General features: G+C 39.5%; 2 protein-coding genes across 7 annotated transcripts in view; both read right to left on the bottom strand.

Moving 5' to 3' along the window:
- The window catches only part of mib2 (MIB E3 ubiquitin protein ligase 2), a 51,301-nt gene extending 35,177 nt beyond the window's left edge, over window positions 1–16,124 (bottom strand). For 2 of the 6 annotated variants that reach the window (XM_074644602.1, XM_074644604.1), the window contains exons 1-2: window positions 15,966–16,124; window positions 79–477 (exon numbers count right to left, since the gene is read on the bottom strand). In XM_074644602.1, the coding sequence (XP_074500703.1) occupies window positions 79–301 (223 nt within the window). In that variant the 5' untranslated portion in view covers window positions 302–477; window positions 15,966–16,124. Of the gene's footprint in view, window positions 1–78; window positions 478–8,085; window positions 8,244–9,945; window positions 10,092–13,998; window positions 14,275–15,965 lie in introns of those variants that run through there. The other 4 variants (XM_074644598.1, XM_074644601.1, XM_074644599.1 and 1 more) reach the window with 3 other exon arrangements.
- Window positions 16,125–20,742: 4,618 nt separating this feature from the next.
- Window positions 20,743–23,880, bottom strand: ubiad1 (UbiA prenyltransferase domain containing 1). The gene is made up of 2 exons (XM_074644611.1): window positions 23,319–23,880; window positions 20,743–21,714 (listed from the first exon to the last, which is right to left on the bottom strand). The coding sequence occupies exons 1-2, from the start codon at window positions 23,878–23,880 to the stop codon at window positions 21,227–21,229; spliced, it is 1,050 nt and encodes a 349-aa protein (XP_074500712.1). The 3' UTR covers window positions 20,743–21,226.
- Window positions 23,881–24,109: the final 229 nt, after the last annotated feature.

Below are 24,109 nucleotides of genomic sequence, written 5' to 3'. Positions count from 1 at the left end.
GCCATTTTCAAAGGGGTCCCTTTATTTCAAACTAGAACCAGCTCTAGTTGACCCAGTGTTTTAGTCATGAATGCTTACCGATTTGAGCGTTATCAAAAAGCAGCAGATCATAGGAACCCTGGTAGCCAGTGCGGTAGTTGGTTCGTGTGCCGCTGTCCCACTGCACCACCACCGTCTTGTCTGGTGTGGTAGTGCTGCCCTGCCGCCCGATTTCCACCACAGTGCCCACGTGGCCCTCGCCGTCATCCTGGTTTCCCCATTTCCAGTCAAGACCACGCACCACGCGCATGCCCACCTCCATGCTGCCTCTGCTGGGGGCTGGCCTGGAGGCTGAGCGCAAAGGCCGGGACGTGGCAGCGCTGTTATTCCCGCTGCTGCTGCGCCTCCGGGGCTTTTGAGGGACGGAGCTGGCTCGTGCCGACGATATTGCAGTCAGGGACGGCACCAGGGGTGTTTCCGGGAACAGATCAGGGGTGACTGGAGGTAAGAGAGAAGATAAAAGTTAAGTGAAACCTGGGGAAATTACAGCAGCAAAAGCACAGTAGGACACTGCACTTTGTGTCTCTTTGCAATCATTTTGTGTCTCTTTGCAATCATTTTGTGTCTTTGCAGTCATTGTGTGTCTCTTTGCAGTAATTTTGTGTATCTTTGTAGTCATTGTGTGTCTCTTCATAGTCATTTTGTCTCTTTATAGTCATTTTGTCTCTTTGTGGTCATTTTGTGTCTCTTTGTGGTCATTTTGTGTCTCTGCAATCATTTTGAAACTCTTCCTGGTTGGTACATGTCTCTTTGAGTGACATTTTGTAGGTGAAGACAAGGGGGGCCCCTGACACTTTGACAACATTGGGTTAATTCCACTGCGTTTTATCAAGGAAATCACACAACCTGTGTGTTGTCTGACTACAGGTCTGCCAGTGGCTGCTGAGGGACTCATAAAGCAACATGCCATATGTCTCATTAATTTCAGAGCTGTGTTTTTCTCTTTACTGGTGGATCATTCACTGAAGGCCTTGCTGTGTGTCATGGCACATTTCTGGAGAGAGCAGCTGGACACGACTGCTACGCCCTGCTGCGCTAATCAAGCCCTGACCTGACACACACAAACACACACACTTGTACTTACATCCTTAGCTAGACAGTCCACTAGCTTCATTCATGTGAACCACAACACTCAACTACTTAAACCTAGCCCCAAACGAGCGATCATGAGGTGCAAGTTGTGAACATGTAAGCTAACATCCTAAAGCAAACATAACAAACCTGTTTTTACTGGAGTTCTGGACAAAAGAGTTTGAACTCTTCATTGAGTAGCAAACGAAAGCGGTAGACATTTACCAACAGCAAAACGATATGAAAAGGTAAAAAGTGCTCATGTAGCATTGTACACATCTCAGGCATTTTGTATGGACGTTTCCTGAATCTCTGAAACTGACTGAAAGTAATCTGAAGAAGTCCTAATGTAGTCAAAATCTCATCACAAGGACAGACGTACAAGAACTCACACATTCACACCCTTAACTGATGACTCTTTTGTTATGAATGAATGCCTAGAAACAACTAATACGGGAAGGAAGCAGGATTCATGTGGCAGCTTGAGTCAGCAACACAGAAATGAACTTCTGCTGAGTAGCATGACCATCAGTAGACATCCAATCACATCTATTAATAGCATGTGGTCAGAATTTTAATATTCACTATTACAATTATTAAAGATTTAAAATAAATACAAAGCATTCCTTGTTGATACTGCAGTGCTATTTCTGTGTCTAATTACACAACAAAAAATGTTTGTGAGGTTGCAGAAAAGGAAAACTGCAGGCTTGTAAAACTGAAGGACAGTGCATAACATTTGTCCGTATCTACTAGTACCAACAAATATAGCTTTTAAATTACAGCCCACGGATTGCACATCGTGATTGTCTGCCTGTGTTTATGCTTCTTTCCTAAAACAGTGTTTAAGAAAACACACTGACATATGCACAGTCCCTTAACAAAGTTAAACAAAGCACATATCCTAATTGCCGTCACTTTTCACTGTAAAGACAGGCTCAAATCCAGTTCCTGCTGTCTATCAACACCCCATGCAAACAGCACTACACGTGTTGTCGTGTAGAGGAAGAAGATAGTTTGGGTGTTTTGAAGTGGGGTTGTATGAGGTACTTATTCATAGTCAGTGTATTATCTATAGTAGATGAAGGACGGCTCGCCCCAGTTTGGAGAAACAGACAGGAGTTACCGCACGGAAGCAAAGCAATGTACTGCTGTGGACGGGGCCGGCAGCAAAACGTATTTTAGTCACCTAAAAGAAAGACCCCAGTTTAAGTGTACACTATATTTAGAATATTTTTGCCAGTTTACCTTGCCGTGAGACAGCCCTTCCCAAAGGGGAACTGAAGCCATTGTATCCATCTATGCTCTCACCAAAGCCACCAGACTCCATTGAAAAAAACGTAATTTGATCTCACAGAACACAGGACTGGCTGGGCTACCGCTGCCTCGATTGGTTAGTTTATTTGTGTTATTGTGTGACTTTAGTTAGTTTGGATTCATCAAAGTCACACAATAGCATAAACAAACTAACCCATCGAGGTAGCAGCATAAACCAGCAACTCCTGTGTTCTGCGAGATAAAATCACTGGGGGGTTTTTCAATGGAGTCTGGTGGCTTTGGCGAGAGCATAGATTGATACAATAGCTTCAGTTCTCCGTTGGAAAGGGCTGTCTGACAGCATGGTAAACCAGCGAATATATTCTAAATATAGCGTACACTTAAACTGATATTGATTTTTTATTTTTAGGTGAGCCTTTCTTTTAGACCGCCATCTACTGTAGGTAATACAGTCGATGGACTATGGATAAGTATCTCGTAAAACCCCACTTCAAAACACTCAAACTATCCCTAATGAATTAAAATCAGTATTCAATCAAATCATTATTTGATACGTGTACAGTTATCAATAGACAGAGCAAGAACAGCACCTCTATTATGTGATTGGCTGTGTTGTAACACAACATAAGTAATTACAGAGACAGTCTGAGTTCACAGAATGGAGCTTACCCTTAAATCAAGTGCCATGTTTGTCATAAAGAGTCAATACATCTGTCCACATTCCTCAGCAGATGGTGGTTAATCCATCATTTCCCTGTTTACAACCACCATTATGCTAAATTACAGGGACGAGGGAGAGACTTAAGCATTTTATTTGGACAGCAAAAATGTAGTAAATTATCTATAAATGCTGGTGTAGACAGGAAACTTTCAACAAATATTGTTTTAAAGTCTATCCACATTTTTATGAATATAGCCTTAAGCTTGTCAAAAACCCTCCTTTTATCTGGTAATTGAATGTGTTTTTTTAGTATAAAGCTTAATAGTTCAGTCACAGGGTTAAGTTAAAACAAACCCTTTCAATAATAGGGCGGACAGATGTCTTTAATGCGGCTGAGATTACACTTGCATGCTTATCAAGATTACAATGTCATTTTGGTATAAAAGTCATCTGCTTCAGCATGAAAACATATGGGATGTAAGGGATCAAAGGAGGGAGAGCAGGCTGCTTATACTCCATTTTCTACCCAGAAATGACAGCTTAGCCTCTTTTATGCACTGAAATAATATCCCAGCCAATCATCAAACAGAGGAGCTTTGGAGAGCAGCGGACGGCTTTTACGCAGCTCCCTCCTCCCAGCATTCTGGGTGTGGATGGATGTAGAAAATGCCAAGTTCATGTACCAGTAACTGATTATACAATCATGATGAATGACATAAAAACGGAAGATAACTGTGGAAATGTGAGTGAGAGTTAGAGTGAGGAGTGCCGGTGTTGTCAGAGTTTGTTGTGTTGGAGAACAGAAAGCGTAGCTTTGTGTTATCTAAAAGATTTTCACTGTCACGGTTGAATATTTAGAGTATTTCCACAATGTGGATGCGACGCAGGGTTTCAGAACAAGACTTCTTCGAGCAAGACACACAATAGCAAACAGACCAGATCAAGCAAAAGGTAAATAAAAAAATTTGGGCTGTCACTCGAATAAAATATTTAATCGCGATTAATTGCATGTCTGTCCATAGTTAATCGCAATTAATCGCATATTTTTTATCTTTTCAAAATGTACCTTAAAGGGAGATTTGTCAAGTCTTTAATACTCTTATCAACATGGGAGTGGGCAAATATGCTGCTTTATGCAAATGTATGTATATATTTATTATTGGAAATCAATTAACAACACAAATCAATGACAAATATTGTCCAGAAACCCTCACAGGTACTGCATTTAGCATAAACAAAATATGCTCAAATCATAACATGGCAAACTGAATCCCAACAAGCAACAACAGCTGTCAGTGTGTCAGTGTGCTGACTTGACTATAACTTGCCCCAAAATGCATGTGATTATCATAAAGTGGGCATGTCTGTAAAGGGGAGACTCGTGGGACCCATTTTCATTCACATATCTTGACATCAGAGGTCAAGGGACCCCTTTAGAAATGGCCATGCCAGTTTTTCCTCGCCAAAATTTAACGTAAGATTGGAGTGTTATTTAACCTCTTTCGTGACTAGTTAGTATGACATGGTTGATACCAGTTTCAAAAATTGTTGTCTATATTAGTCAGTTGGACACAAAAACATGGGAAAATAGGGTCCAGGTTGAAAGATACCAAAGTTACCCTTTAAACCACACTCCAACAAACTGAAAAGCCTCACTTCAACATTTGGCCTATGACCTAGTATTCTGGATTGAGGAACTGTTGTGCAGACACAGACAGAAAAACCTACCACCTACATTTAAAACACCCACCGCCTCTCCCACGTCACCACCTCTGCTGCCCCCGTACTGTGTGTTCCAGAGAGGATTCAGGTCGAACAAACTGATATCTAATCATCATTAAACAGACAAGGACTGGTACCGACAAGTAGATTCAACACAGGGGATTCAGGGGATGACTCTACTTACTCAACAAGCTCCCATCAAACAACATCTACAGGGACACCATTTCTTACTGTGAGCTTTATATCTTGCCTCTACAATAACATCACTTACAAATGCACACGCCAAGGGTGGATACACGGTTCAAGCTTCACTTGGCGACAAAAATACCCTCATCTTCTTAAATCCCAATCCACGCTATTGTTAGGTGATGACAGACAGCCACTGCTAGAAAATAAGAGTGAATCCTAAAATTGCATCCTAAACAGCAGTGAGCAATTACTACATACCAACAAAGCTATTACCTCTTGTTGAAATGTGGGACCGAGAACATCTAAAGTAAAGTAAAGCAGCCTCACTAGCTTTGAAAATCACAACTCAGCAGCTGTCTTTGCAGACTGTGGTCTGAACAGTGCACACTCCAGCTTTTAATTTTTGTTTTTACACTTCTGTGTTTACTCATGCATTTCTATATCTTGTGTGTAATGTTATCTGCAGCAACAGCAAAGTCTAGCAGCTTCATGGGTATACCTAAAACATGTGTCAAACTCAAGGCCCTATGGGCCAAATCCAGCCGCTTGCAAATTTTTTATCCAGCCCCCATTATCAATTTAGGTTCTCAATAAATTTTGGCCCGCCTAGTTGTGTAGTCAACATGTGCACACAGGCGTGCCACCACCGTCTGCAAGCTAGCTAACACAGAATGGCACAAAAGGGAAAGTTGATGCTGAAGGCTGCATATTAGTTTTGCTTGACTGCAAAGTTTATTTGTAATTTTTAGGGTTTTATGTGCAGCCGACTGCATGCCAGACGGCTAGGCTCTACGGGACATGTAAACTACATGATCAAACATCTTTTTGTTTTATTTTTTTATTAAAAGGACTAGTGTGTAACAATTAGGGGGATCTATTGGCAGAAAAGGAATATAATATTAAAAACTATATTTTCTTTAGTGTATTATCACCTGAAAATAACAATCGTTGTGCCGTACAATGAGCCGTTTATATCTAGATAGGGAACGGGCAAAGAGTATAGAAGCAAAGAGCGAAACTCAGGTGTTTTTTTTGACAACAGCCGCCCTTTTGGACTGAAAACGCTTATCATATTTAGAATATTTTATTGTTCAACACAGGCCATTTCAGTAAAATATGACAATAGATAAGAAATAATTTTGTTTTACTTTTGTACGGCACTTTTTAGGGGAACATTTTAGTGGCATCAGGTAGTACTTTCAGTCCAAAATGGCGGAAGCGTAGCTCTGCTGCTGGGCAATGATGTTGCAAAGGAACGAACGATTGACTTTTACCTCTTATCAATATACGTTCTATAGAACGGGTCCCCTCTTCAAGGACTCCGCCATGTTGCACCAGCAGTTTCAACTGAATACTAACTAAGCGTAACCTTGACACAGTCAGCTGGTTTAGAAATCGTAACGATTCAATAAATCACAGTTAACAGTTTACACTGAAGGCTGAAACAGGCAGGATTACAGCGTTCTGCCTGCAATAACAGATGGGCTGGCTTCCGTCATACACACACACTGCTGAGGGCCAATCTGGGAGGGCAACGTCAACCTCCTTCACACAAACAAACAGACAGGCGTTTGGCCACAACACACATAAACACACACCATAAACAAACGCTCAAGAATTGCTCAGGAATATTATGTAATTTCCATAAAGTAGGCGCATTACATTAATGAAGGTTCAAGGGTTTAGAATGCAAGACATGGTGTTTTAAACATCAATATAATTGACAATGTAATTGTGATATTTAAAATCTGTAAACAAATATGGTGGAAATCATTGAAAAATATGTATTTCAAAATTGAATTATGATCAGCAGACTACATTGTGCTTGTGCTTTCTGTAAAGAGGAGGAAATCATCACTGTTCGTATTAAAAAACGGTGGGTGCTACACTTCCGCAACAGCGACATTGGCTGGGACGCCGTTCTCAGCTGTGACCACCGTATGAGAGCAGTGCAAAGCAGCGGCCGTGAGCTAGCCAGTGGGGCACACATATGCACGAACATGCACTAAAAGCACGCACCACCGGGCCGGCTATGTCAACAAAGCACAGAGAAGCTTGGATTACAACACACACAGAGGGAGAGCGACTTCATTCTGTGCTCAGGTAGACATAAGTCCTCTATATCACAGAGCATTATTATAGCAGCAAACAACTATTACCTAAAGATATATATATCTTTAGGCAATAGTTGTTTGCTGCTATAATAATGCTCTGGATTTCGAATTTAACACCTTTAAAATCAGCAGGCAGTAACTACATTGACCCACATTGATGGCTTCACTACGCAGATATATTAAAATTCGTAACCAGCATACAGACAGACCCAGATCCACACACTGATAAAAGTCACTGAGCAGCTTCAAAATGGAAAATGAATCAGGAGTGTTATTACTGGCGGACCCAGTGCCATCAGATACGTGCTACTGTGTGGAGCAGCAGAGGCCTACTTGTGCTGTATGTCCTCTGACACGTGGTCTGACTGGCTTATATCCTCATTCTCATGTCTAATATGAAGAGGCTGTTTGCCTGTGCTGGTTTTTTCTTCATATCACTGCCACTAAATGCTTAGCAAAGTGCAATCTACACAGAAGCTCTATGGCTTTAGCCTCATCAGCCTTAATATCAGAAATAGAGTAAAAGCCTGCTGGAACTGGTTGGTGTCAGAAACATCTGGTGGCCAGAGGACTTTCAGGAAAATCAATAAGGACCCTGAGTAAATAACACATTTACAAAGATTTCTTCAGAGTGGGCGACAGGCCTAAAATTAGATTTTCCATTTCAGGCTTCTGCTTGGCCTACCTTCCTTTTCACAAATCTCACTCAAACAAGCGCTGTGGAGTGTGGAAAATAATGATAACTTATAATTAAACTAATCCAAAATGTATAGACATCTTCAAATATGTGTCAGCTTTGTCCAAAAGCATCGCTACAAAGCTTAATGGTCGCAACAACAGATTTAAAAAGCAACTGGATACCAGCAGAATTCTTCCCATCAGCAAACTTTTATCCCTGCAGCCTTTTACAAAACCGCTACCACAGCAAACCACGATACCCTGAGAACACTAACTGTACGTTTGATGACACCATGCTGAGATTATCAAATTATTGTGGATTATCATACTCACGCCCCATGATCTTCAGCCCGCTTTTGAACATGTTAGAAGATGTATGATTCCAGCGTGCCGTGACACCACAAGCCTTTTATCCCAGGTCAACCAGCAGCACCATCTGAAACCTTGAGCGCTATGAAGCAGTCGTCCTACTAACAGGGGAGTGAACCCTGTTCTGGCAGTCTTACTATTTGGTTTGCTGTGAACTTTGCTCTTTGTTTTGGAACATGTAGTTCTATTCTCCTCTGCTCAGTTGATTTTTTGACAGATGTTGCTCAAGGACTGGACGAGCCTGATGCCTTATCTGGAAAGAAAAAAAAAAAAACAGCATACTGGCTGCGTAAGGTGAAGAAATAACTTCCAAAAGACACAAGAGTACTGTGTTTCAGGTAAATGCATTACTTTGTAGGGGCATTGTCATGTCACATAATCAGCAGTGTGAGGAAGATTTGATCATTTATTGTGTTTGTTAAGGCCAGTCTCTTGTAAAAATGAGCTTAAACAACTGTAAATCCAAACTGCTGTGCTCTATCAGTCCAGGCTCAGACCTCAAGTCAAACGTCACTTCAAAAGTCAATACTGAGTCACATGTTACTACATGTGCAATGACAATTTGTACTGACTTAACCCGAAACAAACACATCGTTTAATCTTATCTAAACTAAGCCTGGATAGGATCATTTCATTCAGGGCTTGAAAGATGAAAATCAATATCTAAGCAATGCAATCATCTTCCTTAAATGAAACCCTACACCCACACTATATGATTAAAATATTTTTGGTACTGATTCTCACATCACTGTAGTCGCTGGTTCCCAACCTGGTCACCAAACCTTCAAGGGGGGGTCACAAGAACTTCTTGATTTTAAGGGGTGTAAACAACTATTACAGTTGGCCTACAGTATATCTCTGCATTTCATTCATTTCTGTGAACAAAACTAAATAAAAGTGTTATTTTTAAAGCTTGGATTATTATTTAACATATAAACAGGATAAGGGCACGGTGAAGACCTGAACACAAGTTATATTCACAGAGCCTTCCCTTCTCTGCTAAACGGCCTCGTCCTGCATTCAAAAAGTACACAGACGACCAAAGACCTAACAGATCAATGACCAAGGGTCAGGGAGAAGAAAACACTAAATTTGACAAAAAATAAGCCAATAAAGTATGTATGATTGTAAAAAAAAAAAAAAAAAAACAGCAGACAGAATTGTATTAAAAGTTCTTAAAAATAACAGGAAACTCATCTCTGGTGTAATATTCACAGGAAATAATCTGCTCAAAATTCATCCAAATCGCTGCGTTCACTATTTGGGGTAATTGTACGGTTTATCCGTTTTTCTGCAATGTTATTGTTATGCTTTGAATATAATGTGAAATATCCATAAAATATGTCACTCTATACGATATAGTTAATGTCATATATGTTGTACCTAATGTTGTAATAGCTTCTTTTAAACTAGCTTTTGATGGTCACCAGTCTGCTACACAAACAGTGATAGCGGCAGCCAAGCCAGCCAGATGTCTGCCCGTCTGCTTAGTATGTCTACTGGCTTTACTACAGATTGCAACGACATGTGGCACAATTGTAGCAGCGTGGCCACGGACCTATACCGACTGCATGCATGTTGTCTTTGCACGTGATCATTTTACCTTTCTGGGAGGTAAACAGTGAAATCGCCACAGTTGTCCACTATGAAGCAGCCATATTTCATTCAAGACGAAGGACACTGTATGGCTAATCTTATTTTCGAAATCTGATTAATTTTCAATAGCTCTATCTTAAAATAATAACAGCATCATCACAGACGTGCTAGCATTGACGGAAACTGCATCACTTGATAAATAAAGCATGTCCTGTTTAGCTGGTTTACCTGTTGGTATAGTGATGTGCAGTAGGGTGAATAGAGAGAGCAAAAAAATCAGGGAAGGAGAGGAAACAGCTCCTACCTCCTGCTACATAAACGCATCAGATGGTGAAAAAAGCTACCAGTGGTCCCACCAGCTCCAGCGAGATAAAAAAACGTCTCCTCAGGGATGAAGCCCTGTTCTGATGCACTCCCTGAATGAACCGGAGGAGGAGGAGGAGGAGGAGGGGATACAGGGGGTGGAGGAGGACGGCAGCCAGGCCGGTATTCCAGAGATGTGATATACAAGCAGTCGTACAGAAACAGTGTCCTGCTGTACAGGCGAGCCGCCTGGCTGTAAAGGATCAGAGCTGGAGGAAGAGGAGAGAGCCCTGCTGCTGGAGGATGCGGCCAGCATTTAGTCCTTTGTGCGTTGTGTCAGCAAGGATTACCACCGTGGAGGAGGAGGAGAGGAGCGGAGAGGGATGAGGACAGCCAGGGAGAGCGGCTGCCCGACAAGCACTGCATTCAGGTCGACGTACCCTTGCTCTCGCATAAAAGCTGGCCAATGGGCTCTGCTCCGCATAGGACTCCTCTGATGCTATATTCCATCACCACGGACGTGAGCGTCAGTGACACGCATGTAAAGCCAACACGCTGTGTTTACTGATCAATATGTACAAACACATCAAATCTCTACATAAGGATGTAAAGCCCTGTCTTTCATAGCGGGGACAGCTTTGCTATACTGCCAATGAGCAGACGAGCAGAGGACAGAGGGGTGGGGGAGGGGCAATATGTTTCTGGGGGAGGGTCTGGGTGTTGTTATTTTTTTTGGGTGCTTGTATGGGGGGTGTACAGGGAAAGGAATAGGGAAGGGGCTGGAGGAGATTTTGATTTTGATGAATGGGCACCTGCCATGATCCTCATTTTCAGTGGCAAACTGGCTTGTGCAACCACTGCTGGTGGGCTGGCAATACCAGCCCAAAGTCTCCTGCAGGCTCACACAGGAAAGAGGGAAGTGTGTGTGTTTCCCAATGCTTTCCTAGCCTTGAACAATACTCTTTAATGTGTCCACAGCTGTGGGAGACCTCTACAATATGGTTGCCAAAAACAGCATTCTGTCTGGCACACGCACATGAATGTACAGCTGGTATTACCAGGACATGAGTAGCTAATGAATGAACGGGGGGGTTTAGGAAGTGGTCGAGACCTGCAGGCTTATAATGAAGTTTATCACACCACTCTCCCATCTTGTAAACAAAGCTGCTGCTGTCTGTGTAATAGACTTGCTGGTCTACATCGTACAAAAGGGGGCATTCATTCATGCAGCTCCTCTTCAAATAGACAGTGACACACACACATGTGATGGCAGTCATCAGACCGGGAAGACCGTTGAGATAATGGTTACAGCTGGGGGAAAAACACAAAGCTGAGACGCTGGCACACAGCTGTGAGGTGTGTATGATCAATCAATCATTCTGGCAGGTAACCAAACATTGTTTGGACCCTCTAGTAAATTACAAAAGAGTAGAGGGAACAGCCAAATCCATGTCAAATACTCTGTTCCTGTCCTGTGTACTCTGGCCTGGACTACTTGAGCAAGCCATCCTTACTGTTCAGGATAAAGCCCAAATCAACTCTGCCTTGTGAATTCAAACCTGACTCACCACGATGTCATGTCACCCTTTACCACACTTATATATAATATTAGAGGGTAACTGTATTTTTCAACCTGAACCCTATTTTCCCATGTTTTTTGTTTATAGGTGAGAGGAGCCTACAGAGAAACGTTTTTCCTACCTTTCTCTTGATCCGGTCTGTTTGTTATTGTGTCCAAGTCCCGCTCACGGAGAAGTCTCGTTGTGAAATCTGAATATCCGTATACTCTGGTTCAAATAAATACGGGCGGCCATCGAATTCAAAGTCCTCATCCACATTGTCGAGATCATCTAAATATTCAGCCATGACATTGAAAATCTTGTAGATAACACTAAGCTATGCTTTCTGTACTCCAACAAAACAAACTCTGTCCGGCTGGCACTCGCGTTTCCCCCATGGATGTATTCCACTATTCCACCGATGTCTTCCGGCAACACGTCACCTCGCCAGATTTCAGAACGAGACTTCTCCTTGAGCGAGACTCTTTCCATAATGTTGTCAGACACTTATAATAACAATCAGAGCCCGTCATGGCAAAAACAAGCACTTTTAGTGGACTTAAATGACCGTCTTGCCCCGAGAGCACCATATTGCAGCTTGTGAGCAGCTGCTGTCTGCAGCGCTCTCCCTAAATACTGGACCAATTTCAGAAATTGTTGTCGCCATTAGTGCATTAGACACAAAAACATGGGAAAATAGGGTCCAGGTTGAAAAATACTGAAGTTACCCTTTAATCTAATCAGGACCAGCTGCTTCAACTGTAGGTACTGGATCCTATATCCTCTAACAAACTGCTGCCACAGGCACCAAATATTCTCACAGAGATCAATGACGTTTACTCCGTCCATGTCAAACCAAATGACTCTCTAGAGGAAGCTGTCATCTTTGTAACTATTACAGGACTGGCTTGTAGCCAGAGGGCTGCTGGTCTAAATCCTCAGTCCAGCTGGGAAGATCCTAAACAAGTCTCCCTTCTTCAACATGTGTCAACTGACCATTAAGCAACGCTCGGGGTGGGCCATACAGATAAAATCTTCCTTCACAGGATAAGTTTGATTTTGATATCGATGATATACTGTATATCATGATATGGTGCCTTACCTGGAAATTCAAATCAAAACTGTCTGCAAATTTCTATCGTTTCATGCTATACATACTGTATATATAGATAGTATATATCATATTAGCCAACCTTAAAGGGATAGTTCAGGTGTTTTGAAGTGGGGTTGTATGAGGTACTTATCCATAGTCAGTGTATTACCTACAGTAGATGACGGTCAGCACGCCCCCAGTTTGGAGAAACAGACAGGAGTTACCACATGGAAGCAAAGCAATGTACTGCTGTGGACGGGGCCGGCAGCAAAACATATTTTAGACACCTAAAAGAAAGACTTACCTAACGTAATCGATATCCGTTTAAGTGCACGCTATATTTAGAATATTTACCTTGCTGTCAGTATTGTATAACTGCATCAATATCACTGGTTAAAGGAATATTTAAAAAGCATGTACATCCAGACGATAAATACTAGGTACTGGACAGAAGAATATGTAAAAGGCGGTCTGCACAGAGTCTGCCCACTAGATAATGCTCCCATGCAATTAAATCTTTGTTCATGGGAGCATTATCTAGTGTGCAGACTCTCTTTTCCGTCTTCATTATCAGCGGTTGCCTACTAAAACTTTAATCTAGACTAATTCTAAAACATTTCACTTAATTTCACGTGCATCAGGTTCAAAGGTTTTTTTCCACCAAGAAGAATTACTCTCCACTAGATAGCTTAATTTCTTTCTGTAACCTCAGTCAAAAAATACATGTTTTAGCCTGCGGCTAAGAATACTGGTTACTGTGTGTAAAGCTATCACTCTATTGTAGTGACAGGTACTGTCAAGCTCCACATTGGAATATCATGCCATGTCTGTGAGCCAGGAATGACTTTTCCTTTTAAATTATAGTCGGATAGTTTTCTTGATAAACACACTGCATGTTTGAAAAGTGACGTGGAAACACAGTTAGCATTCCTCAGTCAAACAAAAGGTTGCTATAATCCAAAAGCTAGCTTCTGTACTGTCCTTGTGCTGCTGCAACACCCAAATTCCCCCTTAAGGGATCAATGAAAGCTTAACTTATCTTATCTTTGCAGTTATCGTTGTGGTGTCCATTAATTCATTTTTAAAAATGTCTCTAAAAATATGCCCTATACACAGAGTCTGGAGGAATTCATTTGCCTTTCAGTCTTAAACTGCTAAAAAGAAACATGTGCAGAGACAAATGCATACCAAGAATTTATGAGAAAAGGTCTATTCAGAGACCAAGCGCTAAAATAGACAAAAACAGGCGCTGTACCTTAACAGAGAGATGAAGAGAGTGGAAACCCCTTTCCAAAAAAGTTATCCCAAGTGTGTAAAAACTCTTACCTTGATAATTTCCATTCAATATTTTCCCCATTTCTTCTCAATCAACTTCTTGTTTTCTCTAAAACACTAGCCATGTCTGTGATGTAAGCCAGCAAGCATTCCAGGCTTGTTTATTGTGATTTAGATTTGTGGCGCCAAGCAGGGACAACAAGACAAAGAAACAGCAGATGACTAAAACTTTGCTTTCCAAGTAGGTGTGGCTGAGAGAGAGCAATCCTGACTATGTCCAGTTGCAGCTCCAGTGTGTGACAACTGCTGCTGGGCTCTGCTTCATCACTACCAAAATGACCAGAAAGTTGACAGGTGTAAAGGGTTAGGCCTTGTGTAACAAGAGCTCTTCATACAGCATATTGTCACAGTCCTTAACCAGTAGACTCTCAAGACTTTCTCAAACAGTGCTCATATCATGGATGAAATCGGTTTCACTTTATGCTCACATACTTCTGTACTTTTTTTTTTAGCTCAAGTCAGGTGACAACAACTGTTCCTACCATTCAACACAACAGACTGACAGCTTGTCTAATGGTGACATGTACAGTAAAAACAACCCCGGTAGTCAGATAGCAGAAGTTAGCTCACTTGCTAGTCAAGTCAAAGCACAGATACTATCTCTAATGTGGAGGCAGCGTCACAAATTTGTAATTACTTTGGATACTGTGAAGGGGTTCTTACGAAAGAGGGCAGACTTTTAGCTAATAGATCCCTTTTCTATCATTGAGTAAACTGACGACCCCCTGACTAAGGGACATATTTTATTGATATTTCATATTATATTCAGTGCATAACCATAACAGTACAGAACAACAACTGATAAACTGTACAATTAAACCAAATATTGAAGGCAATAACTGCAGGAAGTTTGTGTAACTTTTGAGCAGATTATTTCCTGTGAATGTTGCATCAAAGATGAGTTTTCCTGTTATTTTTAGGGACTTTTTAATACAATTCTCTGTCTGTATTATGCATTTTTTTTTATTTCTAACAATGATACATACTTAATTGGCTTCTTTTTTTTTTACAAATTCAGTGTTTTCTTCTCCCTGACACTTGGTCATTGTTCTATTAGCTCTTTGGTTGTTTTGCTGTTGAACAGAGAGGGAAGGCTCTGTGAACATAACTAGCTTGTGTTCAAGTCTTCATCGTGCCCTTTTTTAATATCATAAAAAATAACTTAATTTAGTTTTTTTTTTAACTGCAGGAAGTTTGTGTGAATTTTTGAGCAGATTATTTCCTGTGAATGTTGCATTAGAGATGAGTTTTCCTGGGGGTTTTTTAGGACTTTTTATTATAATTCTCTATCTGTATTATGATTTTTTATTTCTAACAATCATACATACTTAATTGGCTTCTCTTTTGTTTTCACTACTAGCCCACTAGTCAGATGACACCGAAGTTAGCTCACTTGCTAGTCAAGTCAAAGCCCAGATACTACTATCTCTAATGTGGAGACAGCGTCACACCAAACCTCATTCAAAAATGCGCCAATTTTTAATCACTTTGATAATGTGAAGGGTTCTTACAAAAGAGGGCAGACTTTTTTATATAATATTGTTACATGACACTAATCGGCTTCATCGGCATACATATAAACCCCAAACATTTCTTCTTAGAGCTCAAATGCCCGTTTCTAGATTGAACACATACTGTAAGAATCAACTCAAACTGCTTCCTATCGCCCTCCATAATACAGCAAAATCTTAACGCAGTTTTGAATTGGGAATCTCTTTTGACAGGCAAATCATCTTCAGAGAAGTGACATATAATGTACAATTATCTATCAATTCGCTATAACATATATAAAGACGCTCTGGGTAACAATAACTTGGCAATATTGTGAACTAAATTGGGATTATGCGTTACTACTAGCTTGTCTAACGTTGACGCTAGCTAGCTAACTCATGTTTTGGCCATCACTTATTGGCATAAAAAACAACTTATTTCATGGTGTAGGTTAGCTAGCTACTTACCGGGCCTTTGTCAAGACTAAGTAAAATATAATTCCATGTCGTTGTTCACCGTCAACGCTGACATGGCTTGTTTTAGGACAAATAAGTACATAAAATATATTGGAAGGTTTTTGCAGCGCACAGCCACCATGACAACACGCCCATGCGTTGCGTCACTACTAATGCTGCCTTCACGTGTTCCTCGTTATAAGCAAAACAAATTCAACTGTAGGTTTGATTTCAAGCAGATAAAAAGAATCATCTTCACAGGTAAGATATGCTTTGCTGAAATTTTTGTAATTAGATTGAATAAAAGAGTGTTATGGAGGTAAGTGGAAGTTTTTGTTTTTTAAGATAACGGAGTAGCTTGCTGGGTTTTTGTGGTAATCGCATACAGCAGCTCTTTGAGTGCATCAGGTGTACTGTGTTTATTCAAAGCTTGTGAAGGGCTCATTGCACGAGTGGAATATGGTCTGTATTCTATACAAATTATATCATATTCCTATGGAGTCCATAGAAATAGTATTATAGTCTGTTAAGCAATTGTTTTGGGGGTAGTATACAGATCTTATTTTTTTTAAATGGTTATCTTTTAGTCCTTATGTTTTAGTACTCATTACTGCAATAATTCATAGTGAGTATGCTGCCTCTGTTATGTTGCCGAATAGCTGTAATATGGACATATTTTTGTTAATATTTTCATGAATAATGTATTTATAATACTCTTATTTCATTTCAAAATTTATTTCGAACATGTAGAATACAGAAAATTAAAGAAAAAGAGAATGATCATACCAACAAGTGGACAGCCAGAAAGAAGTAGTATTTACATACAATGAAAAGCATAAGAAAAACAAATTGTCAAACACTTGATGCCTTTATATACATATTTGAAAAGGAGTGAGAAGAAGTACAAACTTATTTAATCCCACCCCTTTTCCATAAATCATTCATTAATAATTAACCAGCTTCCTTATTGAGCCATACATATACTCTAATTACATTTTCCTAAATTTGTCTACTATAATTATTACCTTTTATCTCTGTCATACAGAAATATAAATTAATTACTGATATAATTATCCTTATCAAATTATAAATTTGTTATCAATCCAGAATACCAATTCATTATTTATAATACTTAATCACATTACCAATTCATTACTTACATATTTAACTTAATCATATTGACTAGTTGTATATTTCATGTTTGCATTGCACTGAAAATGCATATGCAACAAACAAACAAAAAATCTGCTCAATCTTGTGAAGGTCTCATTGCCTGGGGGGAATATGGTCTCAAAAAAGTATATAATGCAAGTCTCCTTCAAAAATAATCCAAGGCACACTGTAGGGTTTGTGCAAAATTAAAATAGCTTTATTTTGCATGGCAATACTCTGATGAAGACCCATGTCAGTGGCAATGCGTTGGTCATTTTAAATATTTATTGCCATGTCAAAAAAAACTTCAAATTTTATTGGGGGAGGACTACCAAACTTGATATCTCCTAGTACCTTTTATTCACTGTCAAAATTCAGCATGCATCTCTTTATACTGCTGCATAATATGTAGGAGCATCACTACACTATGGGTAAATATACAAACACATCACCTTAACCGTGTAATGTTCCAGTTGGAATATTATTGGAGTATTATAGACCTACTATAGAAGATGCATAGCCCAAGTATAATAATATAGCAATAAAACCACAGTTGATTATGACTGACACAGTTTAACATGCTTAAATAAATAATGAATATATAGGAATAAGTGGCGAGAGATTGCTGATACACACACTAACATGTGAATAAGAGTACTGACACTTATTTTTTCCACTTCAAGCACTGAAATAAAGGTATTTAAATTTTGATTAAATTAAAATTTAGATTTAATTTTGCACAAACCCTTGGATTATTTTTTGAAGGAGACTTGAATTTTATACCTTTTTTAGGCTATATTACACCCATGCAATGAGCCCTTCACAAGATTGAGTAGATTTTTGTTGTTGTTGCATATGCATTTTCAATGCAAACATGAAATGAGAGAAATACATTCTTCGTGAAAATATTTAGAAAAAATTTCCATATTACTGCTATTCTGGCCTTCCTTCTACTCCTCCCTGCTGATGATAAATGCCATTTTATCTGTACAGTTTGATTTCCCTTCTCATTCTGCAGCATAACAGAAGCAGCATACTCACTATGAACTATTGCAGTAATGAGAACAAATTTTCAAAAATAACCACTGTATATTACCTCCAAAATAATTGCTTAACAGTCTGGACTCCATAGGAATATGATATAACTTTTATAACTCTGTAGGAATATAGAATACGTTTCAACTTTGCAATGTGCAAATGTGCAAAACAAGAATCTACACAAATCATTTAAAATTGAAATCAAAGAAGAAAAAAATTACTTGTAACCTGTTCACCTGTTTTTATGGAAAATGTGTATATAAAAACAGCTTTAAAAAAATTTAAAAATTCCCCAAATCATCACTTGTAATTCTTTCTTTGTCAGGCCCCTGGAGGTGTTACATCAGTGTCTGTAAGGAATCACAGCTCAGCCATAACGGCAATTACATTTCACAGTATGATCATATTAATATTATATCTATATATGAAACACAGACACAGGCTCATGTTAACGTGTTTATTAGAATCTTAATGAACTATTTACAACATTTACAACATGGGAGTGGCAATTTCTAATTTCTAATTAATTTGCCCCACATGTCTTAAGGCTGTGGGTGGAAACCCACACAGCAGCAGATAATTATTAAAATTAAGCTTAGGAGCTTCTCAATGAAACCCTAATACAAAATTTGAATCTAAATACTCAAACACAGTAACTACTGAAAAATTATTTTTCCAAAAGCAGTGAATGAATAAAGGACAATCAATAGGACACACCACACATGTTGCATGCAAAGTAATGAAATGTTACATTAAAATATATACTGTAATGTCTGATAATGATAGAGCTTCTGGGCTTTCTGCTCTTTTGTTTCAAATTACTTTCTTCAGAAGGTGTTTTATGTTTTAGGGAGTTTCTAAGAGATAATATAAGATGACATAAACAATAATATACTGTATGTTACAGGAGAGTAACAAAAAAGAACAAATGAAAATGGTCAATGAAACGTGCAGTATATAGCCTAATTAAATTAATACATAATAATTTGAATTGATTTTATTTTTTTTAATTAATACAAGTTTTGCTTTTTGAAGACACATAATATACTACAAGTTGAACTGATTGTTGTGACCCCACAAATACTGCATTTAACAGGATCTACACAGTCTGTGAAGGTTTCTGTGCATGTTGGGCTTGATGGTTGTTTAATAGCGCCCCCTGCTGACAAATACCATGTTACACATATCCAGAGTTTTTGTAAATGTACACTTTTTAATTTCATGTTTTAAAAAAAATTTAATATAATCTTATATTATGGGCTATTTCATCTATATTGACTCTATTCAATTATTGAGTTATGTTCGTATCAAATGAAACAAGTATACAAACCATTATTGTTATGTTGTCATGTTACATTGATTGTGTAACCAGGGGTTCCCATCCTTTTTCCTTGAGGGAAACCTTTTCTATCATTGAGTAAACTGACGACCCCTGAGTAAGGGACATATTTTATTGATATTTCATATTATATTCAGTGCATAGCAATAACAGTACAGAACAACAACTGATAAACTGTACAATTAACTGTAGGAAGTTTGTGTAACTTTTGACAGATTATTTCCTGTGAATGTTGCATCAGAGATGAGTTTTCCTGCTATTTTTAGGACTTTTTAATACAATTCTCTGTCTGTATTATGCATTTTTTATTTCTAACAATCATACATACTTAATTGGCTTTTTTTTTTTTGTTGACAAATTCAGTGTTTTCTTCTCCCTGACGCTTGGTCGTTGTTCTATTAGTTCTTTGGTTGTTTTGCTGTTTAACAGAGAGGGAAGGCTCTGTGAACATATTAGCTTGTGTTCAAGTCTTTTTTAATATCTTAAATAATAATCCAAGTAAAAAAATAACTTCATTTAGTTTTCTTCACAGAAAGGAATGAAATTCTGAGATATAGGCCATCTGTATATTTTTTTTAAAAGTGGTCTTGCGCCCCTTAAAATCAAATCGTGCAGCTTTGGCGGCCCTTAGTGGGGGTCGGGACCCCCATGTTGGAAACCAGTGATGCAACCCATATGACAGCCATTGAACTGCCAGATTTTGAATGGAGATAAAGGTGCTGCTTTATCCCTTCATGTACTGTTACATCTCATATGAAAACTCAGAAATCTTTTTTACCATTAAAATCAAAAATGATTTGAACACTGTTCATTAAAATGACATTGAGGGGAGACAACCCATGAATAGGGTAAACAATTTAACTAATAGATATCGCCATGAAACTTCCCCAGTTGATTACTTACATCAAGACAATTATTTTTTGTATTAAAAGTTTTCTGAAATTGTATGTTTAAATATGCAAATGAGGAATTATCTAATGCTAACTTTGGGTGAATTTAGGAGAAATCTACAGACGCGCAATAGACAAAGTAGTAAAATAAAAACCTAAATGTGCATTTTGGAAGTTTTCTTTCCACTAGTCTGAAAGAAGACTGTTGTCTTGAGATGTTATGGAAGCAAAATAGCCCAAAATCTCTCTTGACCAGTGCTTGTATTTGTAGTAGACCGGTTTTTGCCTGTAGTGTCTCGCCTTAAACCAATATTGGTCATCAAATTGCAATCAAAGTGAACTTTGATCCAAATGAACACATGGGACATCAGCGTCAGTGAGTTTATTACAATCCAATGAAATACTATTTGGCTCTCCAAAGAAAAAAGAAAAAAATCTCAATGAACAAATTAACAGCGTGTACCGAGCAGAGTACAATGTTGACAATATAACAATAATGGTTTATTGATGTTTTTAGGTACCGGTGTTTTGCTGTGTCTTGGAGAACAACAAATACGGCAACTGTAGGTTAACCGTGTGTCCTTAGATGATGAAAATGTTGCCTTCCTCTACAAAATGACACCAACACTTCTTACGTTCATCAACACATTACAGCAGGCTTAATACTGAAAAAATATGTCTGATTATGCCTTCAGTGTCACAGAGGAGGACCTAAACTAAATCTGTTCGACATATAAATATGACAATAAATTAAAGCCAGTTAAAGCCCTCGGATAGCTTCGTACAAATACAAAGAGGTACATAAACTAGTTTGTATTAAAACAACAAAATTTTGAAATATCAGATTTAATTAATCACAGTGAGGGCAAGCTGCCAGGAGGTGCCAGAATTATCCCGAACACGTAGAAAAGTCCCATGAGGAGGTTGAGCTTGGCCGTCTTCTGGGGGATCTTGGCGTAGCATCGGCTGCGGAACTGCTTCTCCAGGGGGAAGGCCATGGGCAGCGTGAGCAGAGGCAGCGCCATGCTGATGGTGTAACGGGTGGCGAGGATGCAGAAGAGGACGTAGGGGACGAAGAGCAGGAGGTTGTAGAGGATGTAGGACAGCGTGGGGCCTACTAGGATGGCCAGGGTGACGATGCCCGCCTGCTTATCAGAGTCCATGTCTCTGGTGTTGTTGCTGTGGAGGATTGCTTCTGTGTTGAGGGCCAGCGGGATGGCGTAAACCAGCGGCAGCGCTGACAGGTAGCCGACCTGCACCGCGTGGGAAAACATGACCGCCAGTGGGCCAAAGGTGATGAGGATTACCACGTCTCCCAGGGCCACGTACTTGAGGCCAATGCCTGGAGAAAAAAAAAATGATGATGAACGAAATCAATGCTGCAGAGACTCCGTAGAGTTTGTCTTTCATAATGGCCGTTTCATAATTCATTTCAAGTCATTTCTATTTATTTTAGACAGAAAAAGGTTAAGAAGTGTGTGCTCATTTGTAAATAATAATAATCCACGATTAAAAGCTTGTATTCTATTAATTTATGGAGCCGTGCAAGGTAACACGGGCTGAGTTATTCATATACAAATGGTCATTTTGTGGGTGAAGTATTCCTTTAAAAACCTACACATCCCATAATGCAACAAATATCATCTTTACATTCTGCCTGGTAAAGACAGTCTTTCCAACTCCAGTCCCACAGGTTGTAACACAGGGTTTCTGTTATATTTGTAGAGTGAAAGCCCAAGCTTAGATAACCCCAATGACATCATCAGGGTTATTTTCTCAGACTCGAAAAAGACAACTATGCAACTGGTAATACAGGATGAGTAGCATTAATCATGAGAAGGAAAACTGACCTTTATCTGTATCTGTTACAGTGCAGTTCTACGACGGTGTGACAGAGTATTAGGGCAATTAGGTAAAAAAATTACAAAGCCGGCCAGTTATATTCAGAGAAAAAACTCGGAAAAGAATTTCCAAGATTAAAGTAGTAAATTTACGAGAGAAAAAAAACTGGCGTTACCCGTTTTTTTTTTTTTTTACATACAATGACCCTAATACACCTTTGTAGAGTTCCCCTATAATTACGTTTTAAACTATATGAGGAAAACATTTTTAGGCAAAAACACACCAAAACAAAACTGGCCTGAATCGCAAAGTGAGGCTACAACAGAAACTCCAAACTTACACTAAATTGTGGCATGGATAAACTATCATGGCCATTTTCAAAAGGGTTCCTTGACCTCTGACCTCAAGATACGTGAATGAAAATGGGTTCTATGGGTACCCACGAGTCTCCCCTTTACAGACATGCCCACGTTATGATAATCACATGCAGTTTGGGGCAAGTCATAGTCAAGTCAGCACACTGACACACTGACAGCTGTTGTTGCCTGTTGGGATTCAGTTTGCCATGTCATGATTTGAGCATATTTTTTTATGCTAAATGCAGTACCTGTGAGGGTTACTAGACAATATTTGTCATTGTTTTGTGTTGTTAATTGATTTCCAATAATAAATATATACATACATTTGCTTAAAGCAAGTATATTTGCCCACTCCCATGTTGATAAGTTGATAAATTTCCCTTTAATGTGCGATTAGTCGTGATTAATCCTGGACAAGCATGCGATTAATTACGATTAAATATTTTAATCAATAGGTAGCCCTAATTTTTATATGTCTTGGGTGAACTGATCATTCAACTGCCATGAGTAAATAAAAGATGTACTTATCAGTGTTTGTTTTTCTGTCCTTTGGTAACAACATATAACGGAGTGACCACTTTCCTGGTATCATACGCAGATTCTTATTTTGGCTGGCATCTGGAGCCACTAACATGCAACGTTGCCAAGTGCAGCTTAAATAAGACGTGTGTGCTTTTAGTGACTGGGGCAGCAGATGATGAAGTGAGGCAGCAATCCAAGAGATTCAAGTTAATATTTTACTCACCTCCAGTGTATAAAAAAGAGCTGGACAGTCCCCCGAAGTAAATAAGGGCTAGGTGCTCCAGTCTAAGTGTAGACAGGAAATAGAGCAGAGTGGCGCACAAGCACCCCAAAGAATATAACAAGGCTCCAAACATAACGACATCCTGCGGTGCCAAGATTTCATCCACAAGAGTCCTGTCGTCGCTCTTCTTGTGGTCAATCCCTTTGGAGAAGTCATAGTAGGTGTTTACAAGGTTGCCTGCCCCGTGGACTACTAGGACGGTCACCGCGCACACCATCAGGATGACCAAGTCCACAGAGCCTTCCAGTTTGTACGCCAAGGCGCTCCCGAGGGCCACCGGCGTGAGCGAGGCACTGAAGCTCCACGGTCTCAGCGCTAGCACGTAGGCCGCACACTTCTGCCTCACATCCGAAGCAACGCGGGCCATCTTCGACATGTGGTCTGTGCCTGAAGGATGACTGACCGCGTTACTCAGTCCAGTCTGCCATTGTTGGCCATTGTGACCATTCGATCCAGCCAGTACAAATGTTTCTGCCTTGCTTGGTTTCTGCTCTTTGGCCATTCTTCTGCAAGGGGGTCTACAGTACCAGCAGCAACGCTCCCAAATGTCAGTCTGGTGATCCTGAAGCAGCAAAAACATAAACAAAATTACAAGAGACCCGACGGTGCGTAACACACCACAACCTTGATAGATATTGTATTAGTTCTCCTATATAAAATAGGGCTGAGTCACAAATTTCAATACTTGAGAGCTAATCTCAAGCACATCTGGACTTTTGGGAACAAGTCAC

Source organism: Sebastes fasciatus, chromosome 8, assembly GCF_043250625.1.
Source record: "Sebastes fasciatus isolate fSebFas1 chromosome 8, fSebFas1.pri, whole genome shotgun sequence".
NCBI classification, from domain to species: Eukaryota; Metazoa; Chordata; class Actinopteri; order Perciformes; family Sebastidae; genus Sebastes; species Sebastes fasciatus.
The sequence above is the reverse complement of the archived record's forward strand: the minus strand, read 5'-3'. Positions and strand labels throughout refer to the sequence as shown.